This window comes from Mobula hypostoma, chromosome 22 (genome assembly GCF_963921235.1).
Source record: "Mobula hypostoma chromosome 22, sMobHyp1.1, whole genome shotgun sequence".
NCBI classification, from domain to species: Eukaryota; Metazoa; Chordata; class Chondrichthyes; order Myliobatiformes; family Myliobatidae; genus Mobula; species Mobula hypostoma.
The window spans coordinates 55568928-55589421 of record NC_086118.1 but is presented as its reverse complement, the minus strand read 5'-3'; the positions used below and the strand labels follow the sequence as shown (position 1 = coordinate 55589421).

The 20494-nt window shown below is 38.1% G+C and overlaps 1 protein-coding gene across 5 annotated transcripts in view; it reads right to left on the bottom strand.

Annotated features, from left to right (window-relative positions):
- Positions 1-967: 967 nt before the first annotated feature.
- The window catches only part of tex2 (testis expressed 2), a 97995-nt gene continuing 78468 nt past the window's right edge, over positions 968-20494 (bottom strand). For 3 of the 5 annotated variants that reach the window (XM_063030638.1, XM_063030637.1, XM_063030636.1), the window contains exons 8-12: positions 18872-19004; positions 11593-11718; positions 10052-10261; positions 5053-5173; positions 968-3234 (exon numbers count right to left, since the gene is read on the bottom strand). In XM_063030638.1, coding sequence (XP_062886708.1) covers positions 3109-3234; positions 5053-5173; positions 10052-10261; positions 11593-11718; positions 18872-19004 — 716 coding nt within the window. In that variant the 3' untranslated portion in view covers positions 968-3108. The remainder of the gene's footprint in view (positions 3235-5052; positions 5174-10051; positions 10262-11592; positions 11719-18871; positions 19005-20494) is intronic. The other 2 variants (XM_063030639.1, XM_063030640.1) reach the window with 2 other exon arrangements.

The following is a 20494-nucleotide window of genomic DNA, read 5'->3' as shown; positions in this document are numbered from 1 at the left end:
CCACAAGTGGCCCCTGCACATCTCGATGACTAGTTTGGTCACATATGAGTGGTAGGGAAATCCAGAATGACATTTCTTAGCTGCATCCTTTTAGGGTTGGGTGTGATCTCCTACACCCAATTAGTCCAAATAGGGACACTGCTCAGTAAAAAAGTTAACAATCATCTGGAGAAGGTATATTCAAAGAAATAAAACTGACTATTCTCATTAAACACATGAATATTTCATCCTTCTACCCCATCAGGAAACCAAAGCACAAGTTTATACTCCTTCCCCAACAGCTCAACTCCCACTGAAATCCTGCTCCTTCCGCTGGTCTCAACAAGAGGCTTCTCACTGTTCACTGATCCAGGCACATTGAGCAATAGCAGTGAAGAGTATAGAATCAGCAGGTAACAACATATTTCACTGCCAGATAGGCAATCTGATTCAATTATTGACACAGACACATTCCAACTAGAAATTAAGTATCATCAGTTACCTGTGAAACTGCTAACCCAGAAGTTGAACGATCTGGTTTGATATCTCTACAACTTCCAGTTTGTGTACAAGTCACAAGGATAACTTTAGAGTTCTGTGTGATGAGCAAAGGCTAGAAAAACATAGGCTGTTTAAATTTGGATGGTTCTCACCAATCCCCTTTATGCCAAGTATGCAAAACAGCAAACTTGGAACATTTCCTCATCAATTTTATATTTAAATATAACATTCAAATATCTGGAAGAACCATAATACACACTGAACAGTATATGGAACGAACTTACATATATAAGAGTTGAAAATCTTGGAATGATTTTGAATATTTGTAAATGTGCTATAAAGTCTTTCTGGTTCTCTAAGATATTCCCTTATTACACAAGTGCAGTAGCAAAAGAAACAAATTATTTAGCTAGAATGAAGAATTTATTAAATAAAACATAGCAAGCCAGTTCTTCACAATGTTAATTTGATTATGTGAAGTACAATGACAGTTTAATAATAATTTTATTTAATTTTGATTATGCATAGTGCATTTAGTCCTTGGACTCAATTTATTATTGCACACTGATTTCAGACCACCTAAATGGCCCAACTACAACAAGACATGCAGAGATTTTCTTCCAGCAGGCAAATATTGCCTACTAAAGTAATAGAACAAAGCAAGAATGTGGGAACACAGTAAAACTGTGTAGCTACTGTATTCCTGGCAATAGAAACAAAGCCATATTTTATCTGCAGATCTAAATTAAAACAAATATACAAAATTAAAAATACAATTTTATACACTTCTTAAAATATATTACTTAGTTTTAATTCAACATTCTGCAAATGGTCAAGTTTCTCAAAGTCACTTCATCTTGAAAGATGATTTGCCAAATCCTTCATGTGGTGGATTCTTCATTATCAATTTGCACTTCATGTAGTGAATGGCAATTTATACACGTTGAAAATCTACAATTGGGATAACATACAAGTAGCTCAAGAAATTCATAATGAAACAATACAAAATAATCAAAACAAATTATAACCACTGACATAATGGCACTGAAATACAATAATGAAATTTTTGAACACTTTACATAGAAATGCTACAACCAAGAGGCCCAAGTAAAACGATAACAGAATATATGCTCACATATGGGAGCCATAGAAAACTTGTTTTAAAACTTGATGGACATCTTAATTAAGTCATATTTGCTTCTGTAACATCTTATGGTTTCCTAGAAAAATGCAGTAATTTTCAAATTTGTTAAAAGATTTGAACAGAAAGCCTTTAAGTTTGGACAAATGGATAACTTTTCTTTCAAACTCCATCCATCACTACAAAAGCTGCAAGAGCTTTTTATCATTTGCCCATTTATTCAGTACTTTCTTGCAGACAGCACCACCTCTAAGAGTAAACAGTGATACAACTGCAATTGTCTGCTATTAGCCAATGACTAAGCACATGCAACCTTTTGAAGCAAATTCATTGTTGCAATATAATGCTAAGAAAATGGCTGAGAAGTGGTGCAGCATTACATTGCCCGTTCATATGCTATGGGCTGGCTTGTCTCTGATCTGAGATCTCTCTGCCATGGGGAAATAAAATTCTCAACAAACCCACCAGCTCATATGCCTCTTCCAACTATTATACATCATAATTACCTATATCACTTAAGAATTAAGGGATTATATTTGTGATATTACTAAAGGGTTAGAGATGTATTATGACATTTTAAGGAGTGGTTAACAGTTCATAATGCAAAAATTTTAAACTTTAAAAAAATAACCTTTAATCCCAATGCCTTTCATACAGTGTTTTCCCACAAATACCCACACCAAAGTTGAATAATTCAGGAGCTGGTTGCCAATTGTTGATCACATGAACTAAAGATGAAGATATTAAGAGTTGAAATGGGTTGTATAATTATCCTGAATAGGGTAATAGGAGTATATCCATTTATATTGTGCATTTGATTAGCACTTAACATTTTATAGATAAAGGAATTTCCCACGCAATTGATATTATGTCAACCAGATATAATTGGATAAAATTGATTTTTCTCACACCTGTATACTTAACAACTGTGTGCAGGACTGCAGAATCCTTCAGAAAAAGAGAATGCAGTTGCAAAAATATTTCTAATGATTAACCACCACAAAGCAATGAGAAATTACATAAAATTAGCAATTAGAGACCAGCTTTATCATTTTCGTGATGCATTATAAATACTCAATCTCAGTAAAGCATTCATGCATCATTTCTGCAGCTGCATCAAGGTTACCTCAGGCAACCATACAATCACATGTCTGGAAATCTTCCCTCAGGCCTATGAGGGCCTCACTAAACTGAAGCATTTCATGCCAAAAAGTCATTTACACGTACAGTTACATATAGTCTCTCTATATATATTGAGGCTTTTATTTTCCTGGAATGGCCAAGAAATTAACAGGGTATAACAATATTAGCTGTTTAACAATAACACAGAAAAAAGTCACACACTTAGCAAACTGCACAAACTGAGTACAACAGATCGCAAGTATTCCTGGAAACAATAGTGGCACAAATGGTTCCAAAAGACAGACGCCACATCTGAAAGCACATGAACAGCAACTTCATAATACTGTAAACAAAAGTTCCATACATTACTGTCGCTCAGCAAATTCGGTCTGTGTCTCCCTTGAAGGCCACACTGTGGATGAACGTGGATCCATGGCTGAGTGCATTATTGGAACGTACACATCATCCATATTTGGCATTACAAAAATTTTCTGCAAAATTATTTAAAAAAAAATAAATTAAGGGTATCAAACATCGGTCATCTAGCTTCTTTACCTGTAATGCACAGTCAACAAGATTTATTGCCGGTGACTAGTGTGTTCTGCAGGGGTCAGTCGGTGTTGGCTCCGCTACTTTTCACATTATATATTAATGATCTAGATCGCAGAATTGATGGCTTTGTGGTCAAATTTGCACTTGATACAGGTGGAGGGGCAGGCAGTGTTGAGGAAACGGAGTTTGCAGAAGGACTTGGATAGGTTGGGAGAATGGTCAAAGAAGTGGTAGATGGAATACAGCATAGAAGTCTATGATCATCCACTTTGGTAAAAGGAATACAGGTGCAGACTATGTTCTAAATGGGGAGGGAAATCAGAAAATAGAGTTGCAGAGGGGCTTGGGAGTTCTAGGACTCCCATGTCCCTTTGCACCTCTAATTTCTGATTTCCCTCCCCATTTGACTTGGTTAATTTGGTAGTAAGGAAGACAAATGTCAGCATTAATTTCAAGAGGTCTAAAATATGAAAGCAAGTATGTAATGCTGAGGTTTTAGAAGGCATTGGTCACACACATTTGGAGTATTGGGCCTCATATTTAAGGATGTGCTGGTGTTCGAGAGGATCCAGAGGAGTTTTATAAGAATAGTCCCAAGAATGAAAGGATTAATGGACAAGGAGTGTTTGATGACTCTGGGTCTATATTTTCTGGAGTATATGAGGGGAAGGAACTCATTGAACCTATCAAATATTGAAAGGCCTAGATAGAGTGTTCGTGGAGAGATTGTTGCTAGTAGTGGGAGTCTAGGACCAAAGGATCCAGCCTCTGAGTAAAAGAGCAACTCTTTAGAACTGAGATGAGGAGAAATTTCTTTAGTCAGTGGGTGGTGAATCTGTGGAATTTATTGCTGCGGAGGCCAAGTCGTTGGGTATATTTAAAACAGAGGTTGTTAAGTTCTTGATTACTAAGGGCATCAAAGATTATGGGGAGAAGGGAAAATAATGAGGTTGAGAAGAATTAATAAGAGTGACAGAGATGACTCAAAGGGCTGAATGTTAATTCTTCTATATCCTATGGTCTTACATATAGGATTAGCAGTTTAAGTTCTGATAAAGCTTCAACACCTGGTGGAGAACAGTGAATCCAGCAAAAAGCACTATTTTTACATGAGCGAGGTACTGAAAAACTGACTTAAGTTTTGGAATACAAACACAAATGATTTTGAATAAACTCTTATTTGAAGAATTCTTTTGAGAAGGTAAACATTTATTACCTGTCAAGGATGCTAGAAACAAACTTATTAATTTCATTTTCATACCTCAAACTGAACCTCTAATATTGCAGCTAGAAGTCAGAACAAAGTCAGCCAGGTGCTCAAACCAATTGGTTCTCAGTTTACTGATTATATTGAAAACTACTTTAATGAACATTATTTAAATCTAACCAGAGGTAGTAATAAATATTAGTGAGCTTTGTCATCAGTAGCTACAGTTGTACATAGGCTTATTTTAATTATTAGTCACACATTCAAACTATTTTAGTTTTTAAGATGGCCTCAAACACCTTAGATAGAATAATAATGGGGGTAAAATGAGGCCATTTCAATGAATTAAAACATTGATTTTCTCCTCTCCCATTGTGCACAGAAGGTTTTTATGAAGTTTACATGCATCATTGCAGATTATTTACTAGGTGATCTACCTTGGGTAAACAATTACAAATATGCTTATTTAAACTGTTAAGGATAAGGAAAAGAAAAAGACAATGTACAAATTTGCAACAAAATCATTTATTACACTAAGTAACTTCTTTACCTGGAATTCTTGTTCAAGTTTCTTTTCAATCCAGTCAGTTACATGTGCTATAGTAACTTCACGTTCTCCCAACTTGGGACGTGCTTTTAACTCCAGATGGGGTGGTGTTCGAAAACCATACCTTTAAGCGATTATTACAAATGTTAGGCAACTACAATAACTTTAATATAAAAGTACAAAGCAGTTAATCTTCAGTTTATATGTTTCAAGTCCAGAGGTAATGTGACATAAGTTGAACTTTGGTTAAAATATTGATTTTTCAAGTTGGATTGTCAATAATATTGAAAAGTCAGTTAGAAGTCAACAATATTCCATGATGTTCCACAGCACCAATAGGTGCCCTCACTACCCATATCTAAGATTTCCTGCCAAACTAATCATTGTATCCTCCTTCACCAGAATAGGGATAAGATTTGTTATTACCAATCAAGATAAAGCACTTGAATGCTAATCTACATCCCTGAAAAATATTGCCACTTCTATCATTGGTGGGTAGGAAGGAAGCTACATCTCATGATAATTTTATAATAAGAAGCCAACATCTACTTTGCACGGGACCTAGTGTATTCCTTATCCTTATAATTCTATATTTTGTACTTTTCCAAAACTCTTTAACATATCCAAAAAATGCTTTCAAATACAGAAAAACAATACTTATCTATTTGAACATTACAATACTTCTCTAGCAATGTTTCCAGGATAAGCAATTTTAGCTTCATGATTAGACCGGAAAATGTTCTCCTAGGAGCAAAGTCATCATGAAGCACAAGATTAACAAGTTTAAGTGGAGTAACTGGAAGGAAGTTGTTCCGGAACCTGGTTAAGTTTTTTTTGATGAGGTGACGAGAGTGATTGATGTGATAGTGCTGTGGATACAAGGTGTTTGACAAAGTCCCTCATGGGAGGCTCATCCAGAAGATTAAGATGTACGGTGAATTGCCCATTTTGATTCAGAACTGGCTTGTCCATAGAAGGCAGAGGGTATGGTTAAAAGGACTTACTCTAGCTGGAGGTCTGTGAATAGTAGTGTTCTGCAGGGATCTGTGCTGGGACCTTTCCTGTTTGTGATGTACATAAATGACCTGAATGAAAATGTAGCTGGATGGATTAGTAAATTTGAATATGATACAAAGATTGGTAGTGTTGTGGACAGCATAGAGGACTGGCAAAGAATACAATGGGGATAGCTCAGTTGCAGATATGGCAGGGAAATGGCAGATGGAGTTTATTGCGGCCAAATGTGAAGTGCTGCACCTTGGTAAGTCAAATGTGCAGGAAGAGTACACTTAAGGCAAGACCCTTAACAGTGTTGATGAGCAAAGGGATCATGGGATCCAAGGTCATAGCTCCCTGAAAGTGGCTACACAGTTTGATAGGGTGGGTTAAGAAAGCATATGGCATGCTCACCTTTATTATTCAATGAGTTAAAAAAAAAACAGGAAGTTATGTTGCAACTTTATAAAACTCTAGTTAGGCTGCATCTGGAGTACGGCTTACAATGGTCGCCACATTATAGGAAGGATGTCAACACCTTGGAGAGGGTGCAGGTTTACTAGGATGCTGTCGGGATTAGAAGCCCTGTGCAACAATAAGAGGTTGGACAAACTTGGACTGTCTTCTCTGGTTGAGGGGAGATCTGATAGATGTTTATAAGATTAGGAGAGTAGATAGATAGTATCTTCTTCCCTGGGTTGAAATGTCTAGTAGCAGAGGGCATGCATTTAAGATGAAGAGGGTAATTTCAAAGGAGATGAGAGGGGCAAGTATTTTTCCCCCACACAGACAGTGGTGGCTGCCTGGAATGCACTGCCTAAGGTGGTGATAGAGCCGGATATATTAGGAACGCTTAAAAGGTGTTTAAATAGACACATGAATGTGAGGAAAATTGAAGGATATGGACATTGCGCGAGCTGAAGGTCCTGTTCCTGTGCTGTACTGTTTTCTATATTTAACTTTGGAGACAGATTTAAAATTTTGGATAGTGGCTGAAATCTGGATCTCACTGCCAGCAAGAGTCTGGAAACTGAATCAGTGCATTCAAAAATAAACTGTATGAGTAATTGAGAAAATTAACTTTAAATGGGGAAAGATGGGAAGAAGTCAGACTAGTGCAATTGCACTCCTAGAAGCAGCCACAGTCAAACGGCTGCCTGTGCTGTAGCAATGTAATTCTTGCAGTAGGACCAAGCATTGGAAGGGAAAAGTCCTATAATATTTATGGTAATACTCTTATTGTTATTTATGGTTCTACTGCAAAAGTATCAGAGTACTGGCACAAACAACAGGAATTCTGCAGATGCTGGAAGTTTAAGCAACACACATCAAAGTTGCTGGTGAACGCAGCAGGCCAGGCAGCATCTCTAGGAAGAGGTACAGTTGACGTTTCAGGCCGAGACCTTTCGTCAGGACTAACTGAAGGAAGAGTTAGTAAGAGATTTGAAAGTGGGAGGGGGAGGGGGAGATCCAAACTGATAGGAGAAGACAGGAGGGGGAGGGATAGAGCCAAGAGCTGGACAGGTGATAGGCAAAAGGGATATGAGAGGATCGTGGGACAGGAGGTCCAGGGAGAAAGACAAGGGCGGGGGGGGGGGGGAACCTGTCTGGGTAGCCTCCAACCTGATGGCATGAACACTGACTTCTCTAACTTCCGCTAATGCCCCACCTCCCCCTCGTACCCCATCTGTTATTTATATACACACATTCTTTCTCTCTCTCTCCTTTTTCCTCCCTCTGTCCCTCTGACTATACCCCTTGCCCATCCTCTGGTTCCCCCCCCCCCCACCGCCTTGTCTTTCTCCCCGGACCTCCTGTCCCATGATCCTCTCATATCCCCTTTGCCAATCACAAGTCCAGCTCTTGGCTCCATCCCTCCCCCTCTTGTCTTCTCCTATCATTTTGGATCTCCCCCTCCCCTTCCCACTTAACTCTTCCTTCAGTTAGTCCTGACGAAGGGTCTAGGCCTGAAATGTCGACTGTACCTCTTCCTAGAGATGCTGCCTGGCCTGCTGCGTTCACCAGCAACTTTGAAGAGTACTGGCACTATAGGCCAAATTCAACATCAAAATCAGGTTTATTATCATGGCATACTGTATTTTTTGATTTCTGTTTTACTGCACCACTTATTTTAACTATTTAATTGACATATATATACTTAATGTAACCCAGATTTTTTCCCTCTATATTTACCTAGCAAGCATTTCATTGTACTGTTGCCATAAAGTTAACAAATTTCACAACATATGCTGGTGATATTAAATCTGATTCTGATATCTTTTATGACAAATGAGAAATGCTTCTACAACTGAGCAGGTGCACTATTATCTCTATATTCCTCACTTATGGCTTGTTTATTGATACTGCGAAGCTGGCATTGTTTTACCATCACCCTGACCAACTACAAGGATAGAAATATATTGCCATAGATTTCTGGCTGGAGGTCAGCAATTACTGGGGTTCCGCAAGGATCCATTTGTGAATCTGCTGTTTGTGATATACATGAATGACTTGGACAAAAATATGGATAGGTGAGTTAGTTGTTTAATTGTTTGATGTTATTTCCAGTACACAAGTGTAAAGGAAAACAAAATAATTGTTACTCTGGATCTGATACAGCACAAAACGAAACACAGTAAGATTTTTTAAAAATGCAATTAATATAAATGTGAGAAGCAGAGAGGCACAGAGAGACAAAAATATTAAGGGGTGGGTTAGTAGGCACAGGTGTTGATCAGCCTTACTGCTTGGGGAACGTTTGCAGGCAATACAAAACTTTAGGCGTTGTGGATGGTGCAGAAGATTGCCAAAAGGATCTATTGCAGACATAGGTGGAGAAATGGAAGATGGAGTTTAGTTCAGCTGAGGGTGAGTGTTACACCTTGGGAGATCAAATGTAAAAGGATTTTACATGCCACTGTAATGAAAGGACCCTTGACAGGATGCACAGAGGTACATTAACACTGATATTGATGAAGGATCAAGCGGAATCTTGGGGTCCAAATTCATAGCTCTCGGAAGCCAGCTACATAGCTTGAATGGGAGGTAATGACAATGTATTGCCTTAATTAGCCAAGGCAATGAGTTCATGAGACAAGAAGTTATATTGCAGCTTTATAAAACTTTGGTTGGGCCATATCTGGAGTACTGCATTCAATTCTGGTTGTTTCATTACAGGAAGGATGTGGAAGCTTTGAAGGGGATTCAGTAGAGACTTTACCAGGATGGCGCATGTGCCATTAGGAGAGGTTGGACAAACTTGGTAGCTTTTGTTAGAATATCTGATAGAGGTTTGTAAGATTATTTAAACACTGCAATTGCACTGCATTCTCCTAGCATTAGGTGCAAACAATTTCCAAACTTTGAACCTGTATAAAAAAATTGGGCTCTCTATCAAGAAAATTCAATAGTGCAATAGTTCTATTGAATAACAGAGAATGTATACAATATACAACCTGAAGTTCCTGTTCTTCAGACATCCATGAAAACAGAAGGGTACCCCATAAAAATGAGTGACAGTAAAAACGTTACAACCCCAAAGTTCCCCTCACTTCCCCCCCACACATAAGCAGCAAAGCATTGACCCTACCCCTCCCCCACTTACTTCAGCAAAGAGCATTAGCACCCTCCACTCACCAATCAAGCAGTAGCTAAGGCCCCAACAAAGACCATAATCTGCAGTACTACAAAAACTAATTGTTCACCCTATTACTCGATGTACCACAGGCTCACCTCTCTCTGATAAAGGGGCAGAGAGGTGACACACAGCGGGAGGGGAGACTAACAAGACAAAAAATACACACGATTTTGGTAATCAAAGTCTCACCAAAACTTGTGGACAAAAGAAAATTTTGTTTTCATAAATGCTAACGGATCATATCTTTCACTGAAAAACTGTACAAATTATGTTACTCTTGACTCTTAACAATACTGAATGATGAATTTAAACCAAATCCTACAAAGTCATAGATGGCGTCAATAAAATTGTAACCAAACTTGCCCATACCATATTCTGTCAGTAGGTGGTGGTGGAATATTCACAGCTAGTGTTCCTTTGCACTCTTGAACCTCTACTGTTAACAGTAACGGAGTATTTGAGACTTCTTCAATTTTCTTCTTAATAAATTCTGTTTCGGTGGCTTTCTGAAAATACTTTGACTTTGTAATTTTATCCACAAGTCTCATAATCTTGCTTGGTCGATGTACCCCCACGTATCTGTGCATGAGGAAAATTATTTACTTTTTTTGTCATTGAATACTTTGCATAATCACATTTCCATAGTGACAACTATTTCTAAGTGACATGTTTTCCCATTTATTGAATTACCTAATTTTTAAAAAAAAATTGCAGCTGTTCATAACATCTTTATAAGGGAACCTGTTGCATATTTAAAGGGCAACAGAAATACACTAACACTGGAAATTGAGTGTACACCGAGCGCCAAGGCATCTTCAAATTGTGTAGAATTTGGTTCTATTACCCATTAGTCACAGAGTAGTCAAAATATAGCCAGATTCATACCTTGCACCTCAAACAAGCAGATCAACATCTGCAAATGCAGGACCTGCTGGTTACCTACTGTGGAAGCCTTAACACCAAATAACTGGGTCATTATAAAGTGTAGGGGCACTTTTTCCTGTACTTTGAGTTCTTTCCTGACAATTATTGAAAGAAAAATTCTGCTTCCATGTTTAACACGAAAGAAATCAACTACTCAAGGGAAAACTGAGATAATCAGAAGCCCAAATACTCTTTTCAATTGCAAACTGCAGTCAGATAAAAATGGTTTAGATAGTAGAATGCTGATAGTACTCAGAAGCTTAGGCAGCTTGTCTGAGAGAAAAACTTAAAATATCACATTATTGACCTTTCAGTAGAACTTGCAAAGTTTCCCCACACCATTTAGCTTTTCTCCATCCAGCCATGCAATGAGGAACAAAGAACTTGGGAATGCAGTGCACTGAACAGCAATTAGATAAATAGCACTGCTTACAATGAAAGCTGCCCGATTTTTTCTTTCTCTTTTTTCTCCCTCTGTCCCTCAATATAACTCCTTGCCTGCTCTCCATCTTCCTCTGGGTTCCCCTCCCCCCTTTAATCTCCCTAGGCTTCCCATCCCATGATCCTCTCACTTCTCCAGCCTTGTATCCCTTTTGCCTATCAACTTTCCAGCTCTTAGCTTCATCCCTCCCCCTCCTGTCTTCTCCTATTATTTTGGATCTCCCCCCCCCCCACTTTCAAATCTCTTACTATCTCTTCTTTCAGTTAGTCCTGATGAAGGGTCTCGGCCTGAAACGTCGACTGTACCTCTTCCAATAGATGCTGCCTGGCCTGCTGCGTTCCACCAGCATTTTGTGTGTGCTGCCTGATTTTAAAATCATTTAGGAGTGTTTCAGAACTGAGATGGGGATTAAATGCAAGGAATTCAATAAATAGGACCTGCTAAACTATGATTAAAAAGTCAAACCCAGAATAAAGATAATTGAAAGCCTATTTAAGTTAAGTTACAGTATACTACTTCAAAATGTTGTAGGTGATATTCATACCCTTCTGCTGCTGCTGGAAGCACTTTGTCTCCTGCTAACACCTCTTGTGCATCTTCTTCATCTGAAGATCCAGCACTTGAGGACTCCTCATCACTATCAGCGAGGCAGTAGGCTTTTGGTCTGCTCCTTTTTCAAGGGCATTAGAGAAAGGAAAACAATCTTTTAACAATCATTCTGAACCAAGTATTTCTTTATTAAATAGTTTAAATTAATTAGGATAATGCAGAGCGTAGCTGAAATTAGCAGTTTAAGCTTCATTCCTTAAAAAGATTAATATTTAGATCCCAAAGTATCTAAAAGTTTACAGAAGTTGACAGAATGAGACAAAACTTTTTGCACATAACTTACATCTTCACCATGGGTCTAAAAATTGATGAAAGTAAGATAGTTCTTCAAAACTCCTCCTCCCCGTCTCCTACTATTTTTCATTACCATACCCATTCTGGTTAGTATTGCATAGGAGGTAATTACATAAGCAGTATTGTTTCATTCTTAACAAAGGAACTGGTAATGTCAGGATTCTGGGTCAAGCCCAACTCTATTTAATTAGCATTCACACATACACTCGCAGCAGTAAGCCCCAACTTTACCATGGTATGCTGTTTTATGTTTCCTCAAGGGATATGGTGCTACCAGGAAGGCTAGTAATTATCGCCTATCTTTAACTGGCCTTGATCCAAACAGACATAGATATTGATAAAATTTGTTCATAATAAATTTATTAATCAATACTAGATCATGGGCGCGCATATACTATAGAGGACTTTATAATCCGGTGATTCCGTGGCTATTGATGATACCATTTTATATTAGATTTATTAAATTAGATTAATTTGAATTCTCCGGCTTCTGTGGTGGGATTTGAAATCTGAATTTTGTGTTACTGGATAATATCCAGGATTGATTACAAGGCAGCAGATGGACAGATTGAAATGACTTGCTGTATAAATGAAGTTTGAAAATTTAGTTTTAAATCTTAATGATACTTCAGCCTTTTAATCACTCCTAGATACCTTCGAATTGGGAACCTCTTCAAAGTTCATAAAGTGAACTAAATTAATTTTTGAAGTCTAACTTTGCCAAAAGCATCTCTTTATAGGCCTGTAATTTGGATTTATCAATATTTCAAATTAAAGGGTTGACATAATTATTGATTTTAGCTCGCCAATCGGGGCTGATTACAATAAATTATGGTTAGTGCATACCATATTGCCAAAACTGACTACACTTCTGTTCTAAGACAAAGGGAGGAGTTGTCCATAAATCCTCTTCCATTCAAAACAGACAATGGCTGCTCTTGTACCTTACAGCTAACCTGCCTTAACCCTGTATTCATTGATTCCCTGAAAAATATATCTGTCTCCATAACTCTCCTGGGTACAATTCCAAACATTCACCTCTTTGGATGAAAATAAAAATCATTTCATTGCTCTCCTGAATGGCTGACTCCATATTGTGAGACAGTGATCTCTGGTACAAGCCTACCACATTGTACTACTTCCTTTAAACATTCTGTATATTTCAGTGGGGGCATTTCATATTATGTGTTTGTTTGTGTGTGTGTGTGTGTGTGTGTGTGTGTGTGTGTGTGTGTGTGTGTGTGTAAAGGAGGGGACTGGTTTAGAAACCCACACCAAACTGTTTTTACTAGTTTGGTACTGCTAATTTCCGGACCACTCTTATCCCTTTCATTGAAACTTACAGTTATGGTCAATGTCTCTGAAATGTACTTAGCTGGCTTCATTTCCCAGAAGAGGTCTAGTTTCGCTCCTTCTCTCGTAGGACTATTTATATACTTGCTCAAAGGGTTTTCTTGAATGTCCTTTAAAAATTCCACTCTGTCTAAGCCTTTCACACTAAAATGATCCCAGTTAGTACAGCAACAGCTGAAATCTCCTCCCACTATAATCCAATTGCTCTTGCACTTCTGTTATTTGCCTGAATATTTGCTCCCTAAGAGGAAAAAAAGTCACATTTTTTTTCAATTTCCTCTACTTATGAAAAGCAGCTGGTGTTTTTTTGCATTATTTTGCAATTTCTAGTAACTTTATGATTTTGCACTATGCTGCTGCTGATGATAGATGCAAAACTAAAAAATCATATCACATAAGACAATGAGAATAAACCTGATTTTGAACTTATTCCGATCCCAGTTTCCTGCACAGAGTTATCTCCACATCCCGATGGTCTAAACATTGCTATCACTCTATTCAAAAAAGTGTCTCACATCTCCTTTAATCTTTCTCCTTTCACCTTACATCTATGCCTTCCAGTAGTCAACATTTCCACCTTGGGGTGGTGGGAGGGAGACTATCTACCTCAGCTATACCTCTCACAATTATATATCTTTCCATTCCTTAGCCTCTAATATTCCAGAGAAAACCATCCAAGTTTGTCCACCCTCTCCTTATATACTTTCTGATCCTGACAATATCCTAATGAACTTCTCTAAAGCCTTTACATTATTTCTGTAATCCACCAAAGCTGCACACAATGTTCTCAATGTGGCCTAACAAATGATTTACACAGTTGCAATATAACTTCCCAACTTTTATACTCAATGCCATGAGCAATAAAGACAAGTATGCTGTAGGCCTTTGTTACCACCATATATACTGGAGTTGCCACCTTACAGGAGCTCAAGTCAAATTCCTTATGTGCATTTAAGAATCCCATTTATTATACATTCGCTGGTCTTTTTTCATGTTCTTAAATCCATTAGCTCATACAGGTCTGAAGCAGATTTCTATCCAAGTGACTCATCTATATCTTTCTGTAATCTAAGTCTTTCCTTCTCACGCAACACACAGCCAAGTTCCTAATCTGCAAGCTTCTTTATTACAACCCCTACATTGAATTTACTATCACTGGTCATTCAGGAACAATTCCAATAGAGAACCCCTTAAATAAAATGCTAATCTACCCAGGCAACAGGGTTGCTTTAGTGATCAATGTAAAACCCTTGGAAAAATAGAATTAGTAGAAATATTAGAATAAACTGCATGCTTACCAAAATGCAAGAATGTAAAGGGGAATCGTCACCAGGGAGAACCATGTCACTAGTATCAATTATATTACATCAAATGAAGACACAACACTTTTCTATGTAAACTACATAATTGTACATTCAGAAATGATAATGTCTTCGTAAGCAATTTGCTATGACGATGCCCCTTTATTAACATACTGCATTACAGACATAATTTCCATGCACAAGCAAAGATGAAGCAACAATGGGTTTTACTCTTTGTAAAGGAACAACACAGATGTTTATTTCCTGAACAGATGTTGACATATCTGCATTTCCCCATGTTACAAATGGTATATGGATTGTATATTACAATTACCACTCACCAGAATCACACAAATCCACAGATGATTCCGATCAAACACATTATAAATGGAGAAATGAAGAAAAAACGTATAAACAGAAGTTAGTGAAAAAAGACCATTTTTCAACTGAGATATGCACACAATGTGCAAGGACTAGTATTTTAGCTTTAAGCAGATGTCTTAAATAAATTCTTCTTGTAACACATACATAATAACATTGCTGTTCCACTGCACAGCAATGTTCATCATTAATCCAGGTGGCTTAAAATAAAAATGATACTTGCTAAATCCCTTTACGCCCTTATAAATGTATATACTACCTATTACTACATTTAACCATAGTAATATGGTATATATTTCTAGTGGAACATATAATTAAACTCGCAAACACGAGGAAATCTGCAGATACTGGAAATTCAAGCCACACGCACAAAATGTTGGTGGAACGCAGCAGGCCAGACGGCATCCATAGGAAGAAGCACAATCCACGTTTCGGGCCGAGACCTTTCGTCAGGACTAACTGAAAGAAGAGATAGTAAGAGATTTGAAAGTGGGAGGGGGAGGGGGAGGGAGCGATCCAAAATGATAGGAGAAGACAGGAGGGGAAGGGGTAGAGCTAGGAGCTGGAAAGTTGATTGGCAAAAGGGATACAAGGCTGGAGAAGGGAGAGGATCATGGGACGGGAGGCCTAGTGAGAAAGAAAGGGTGAGGGGAGCATCAGAGGAAGATGGAGAGCAGACAAGGAGTTATTGTGAGAGGGACAGAGAGAGGAAAAAGGGGGGGAATAATAAATAAATAAAGGGATGGGATAAGAACGGGAGGAAGGGCATTAATGGAAGTTTGAGAAGTCAATGCTCATGCCATCAGGTTGGAGGCTACCCAGACGGAATATAAGGTGTTGTTCCTCCAACCTGAGCGTGGCTTCATTTTGACAGTAGAGGCGGCCATGGATAGACATATCAGAATGAGAATGGGACGTGGAATTAAAATGTGTGGTCACTGAGAGATCCTGCTTTCTCTGGCAGACAGAGTGTAGGACCGTTTTGCTGAACATCTACGCTCTGTCCGCCAGAGTAAGCAGGATCTCGCAGTGGCCACACAGTTTAATTCCACGTCCCATTCCCATTCTGATATGTCTATCCATGGCCTCCTCTACTGTCAAGATGAAGCCACACTCAAGTTGGTGGAACAACACCTTATATTCCATCTGGGTAGCCTCCAACCTGATGGCATGAACATTGACTTCTCTAACCTCCGCTAATATCCCTCCTCCCGTTCTTACCCCAGCCCGTATTTATTAATTTAATAATTTATTATTTTTCCCTTTTTTTCTCTCTCTGTCCCTCTCACAATAACTCCTTGCCTGCTCTCCATCTTCCTCTGGTGTTCCCCTCCCCCTTTCTTTCTCCCCAGGCCTCCCATCCCATGATTCTCTCCCTTCTCCAGCCTTGTATCCCTTTTGCCAATCAACTTTCCAGCTCTTAGCTCTATCCCTCCCCCTCCTGTCTTCTCATATCATTTCGGATCTCTCCCTCCCCCTTTCAAATCTCTTAATATCTCTTCTTTCAGTTAGTCCTGATGAAAGGTCTCAGCCCGAAATGTCGACTGTGCTTCTTCCTATGGATGCTGTCTGGCCTGCTGCATTCCACCAGCATTTTGTGTGTGTTGATATAATTAAACTGTCTGTATTAAATAAGGTTCAATAAACATTTAAACTGCTTATGAGAGACTTAACAATTCAGAGAGATGGAAAGCAGATTTTGTGAACTGGGAAGAATTAAAGATGACATTTTTATCCCTTAATCAAAAGCAACCAATCCAGTCTCAAATGCATACCTGCACAAATATCCCATGAAATAGAAAGAGTGCCCCACTTGTATTGATTTCAAGTTAGAGAGCAAATGGGAGAGATATTTTTGATATGTACACTTTTGTAGATATGTCACTGTTTCATTGGCCCCATCATTCCAACTAGAAAACCTAAGAATCCATTAGTGCATAGATGCTAACTGAATCTTTAATCTAAAGCAAATGCAGACAAGGCAACCTAACATTTTCATAAGCTTTTGCCCATTCATCAGCACAACTTTTTTCCAGCTAGTCAAATGAATATTTTGATAACAGATTCTCATACTGTTTATCAAGACAATGTTTTACTTTACCACATTATGTAAAGGTAGGAACATGAACAAAAAATGGGAGAATTTGCTTCTTTGCAAGCTAGAAGTCTTATAAATTTAGCTTTAATAGTAAAATTGCACAAGTTGGCATTTCTAGATGGTACAAGACAAAGGAAATCTCTATGGTAGAAAAAGACAGCTTATGGTTGTTAGGCCAGAAAATCTGTTTCTGTGCTGTAAAAACTCTGCAAGTTTAACCTAAAGTAAGAATAATGGATGCATAGTACAACATTTCTACAATGTCGTAATATTACATAATTTGCCCCTAATTATGAAATCTGTAAAAACAAAATAAAATGCTGATTCGACTTCAGAAATAGAAATATCATAACTTTTTAAAGGAATAGGATATAAATTACGTATTTTTCAAATAACTGAAACAGAGGTTTATGTGTCAATGTATTAGGGATAATTTTAATCCATAGCAGTAAGTGGGAACACGACACAATTGGTATTCTGAAGTCAACATCAATCTTAGATGTTGATTATACAACCAGATTATGCAGGAACCCTTCACCCTGGTTAGGCCAATTTAAAGCAACCTTTTCACAGATATGAGGAATTCTGCAGACGCTGGAAATTCAAGCAACCTGACGAAGGGTCTCGGCCTGAAGTGTCGACAGTACCCCCTCCTGGAGATGCTGCCTGGCCTGCTGTGTTCACCTTTCACATTTTTTGGCTTTTTCATCGGGCAGAGTGAAGGGAATCAAATGACAGACGGACCTTAATCTGGACTAGTGTGAAATACTGCACCTTGGAGGTCAAAAACAAGGATAAAGTGTACAGTAAATGACAGGATCCTTTGGAGTACTGATATACAGATGGACATTTGGGCACAAGTCTATAGCTCCCCGAAGTGACAACACAAGTAGATAGGTTCATGAAGAAGGTTGTTAGGCACACTTGTCTTCATCAGTTGGTGTGTCGAGTATGAGAGTTAGGAAGTCATGTTGTCCCTGCATAAGGCTTTGGTTTGGAATTGTTCACTTCATTATAGAATGAATGTGGAGGTATTTGTGCCTGACAGTAATTTATAAAGCCATTTGGTCAACTGGGCCATAAGGTTCCACAAGGAAGAAAAAGGTCCATTTGTTTTAAAGATTTTGCAAGAGTATTTTTCCAATAGCAGTATATTATTTTAAGAAATCAGCTCAAGTTAGATGTCAAATAGTTTAAAATTGTTCAACTTTCCCCCAGTCTCTTAATGATTCTAAAAGTTTGAGAATACATAAATATTGCTTCTCTTTCTCTGGGCAATGCAGGGTGAATTTTGCAACACATCTATCCTCCTCTCAGTATCTTCATGATTTTTGTTGGGGATTCAGTCTTGATCACATGTGTTATCAGTTTATGGCTGAATGAAAGCTACAAGTCAAAAGGGAAGGAAGGCAGTAGAAAGACCTTGCATCTTTCAGTTTCAGTTCTTGCTGGGAGCTGAAGGTTAAGTGGGAGGTGATTTTAAAATCAAGATCAGGAGCAAGCACTGTCAACTTAGCACTGTTCACAAAAAAACCCGAGCTAATATTATCTTTCCTGATTTTCTCCCACTTTCAGGTAGACTTTGGAACATAGTAAAAAAAAATGTTGTCCTATTCAGTGAAGGAATTGTGCAGAGTATCAATACCAAATATCTTATTAAATCAATTGTCAAAATGTCTAACTTGATATGTGATACGAGAAGTAGTTTAATGTATTACCTGTTACACAAAATCCTTGGCCAATCCTATGCAGTAGAAAAACAAAACTGCATTTCATTAAAAACTTACCCCTCTTTGCCAATATCGCCTACTTTATATCCTTCCCCCAAAGATTCCTTTCCCAGTTTGGTCAGATTCATCTTGGTTTCCAAGGTCATTAAAAATGAACCATTGTAAGAAATCTCCAGATCAATCCACAGTCCTGTAGAAAATAAACAGTGACTAACTCCAGGAAATCACATGTGTCCCTTATGTAAAATCTATCTCTTTAACAGCCTGGGACTTGTATTAATTAGTTAATAATTAACAGAAATAAAGCTCTCAGAATCATTACAACACACAGGTTAGTTATTGGAGCCACTTTGCTTGCAGCCTTCTGTTTTCTTTACCTTCAATTTGGTAAGTTTTTTTTTGAAAACCACAACTGAATCGGCTTCCACCACCATTCAGGCAATGCATTCAGATCATGACTATACTAAAAACCCAAGTTGCTGAAAATACACAGCAAGTCAGGCCATATCTATAAAGAGCATATACAATAGGAATTTCTTGTGGTGTGTTGGTCGCAACATAAAACACAAAACAAAATTCACCAATTATAAATTATAAAGGAAAAATAAAATTAAAGATTAAAGAACAGATATGGAATAAAACATGCATAGATAAATACCAGCATGTATTCACAATGTAAAAAGCATTATAAAAGATGGTTTAAAGTAGTGTTTCCCAAAGCGGGCGAAACTGTCCCCGAGGGCGGTGGGAGTTTCTAAGTGGGTGGGGGGAGCTGAGGAATTACAGGCTTAATTTAAGAAATTAATTAATTATAAGCATTCAATACTCAGTGCATCATAAATTATATTTATTTTATTTAGCAATACAGCATGGAATAGGTCCTTTCGACCCTTTGAGTCCCACCACCTAACAACCCCACAACCCGAATTATCCCTAACCTGATCACAGGACAATTTGCCATGACCAATTAACCTGCCCAGTATGTCTTTGGACTGTGGGAGGAAACTGAAGCACACGGGGAAAACCCTTGCATTCCACGGGGAGGACACACAGAGACTCCTTACAGAACGAAATCGGAATTGAACTCTGAACTCCAGAACACTTTGAGCTGTAATAGCATTGCGCTAATCGCTACGCTACTGTTCACAATGATCACATAATCACCTCATCTCTTGCTAACCCACTGTTCTTCGACCTTGCTCGAAGCACATTATAGTTGTTGAAAAGCAATGTGACACTTCTGTATTTAGCGTACCATGAGAAATCTGGACTAAAGAAATCATGTTGTTTCTGGGCCTGGCCCGCACATTATTACTGCTTACTACTGTAGTACAGTATTAGCTAATATGATTCCCATACTCATATTCACAAGTGGCAAAATTCCTATAAGTTACGGTATGGAGTTCAATACAGTAAAGTTTGAAAGGGCAGATTCAAAATGGTCTTGGCCACTTTTCATTAGCCCATGGCCCAACCAAGATATCACAGTCCCACTTTATGTACCTTCAAGCGGGGTTTTGCCTGAGTTGTGACAATGTAATAACTTTTCCCTTTACTGATCACAGTGAACTTAAAACATCAGGTGTTCGACCTTGGTTGTTAATCCATAATGAAAATGGCAGAAAGATTCAAAAGATGTAAAGATTCAAATTACATTTATTATCAAAATATATATAAATT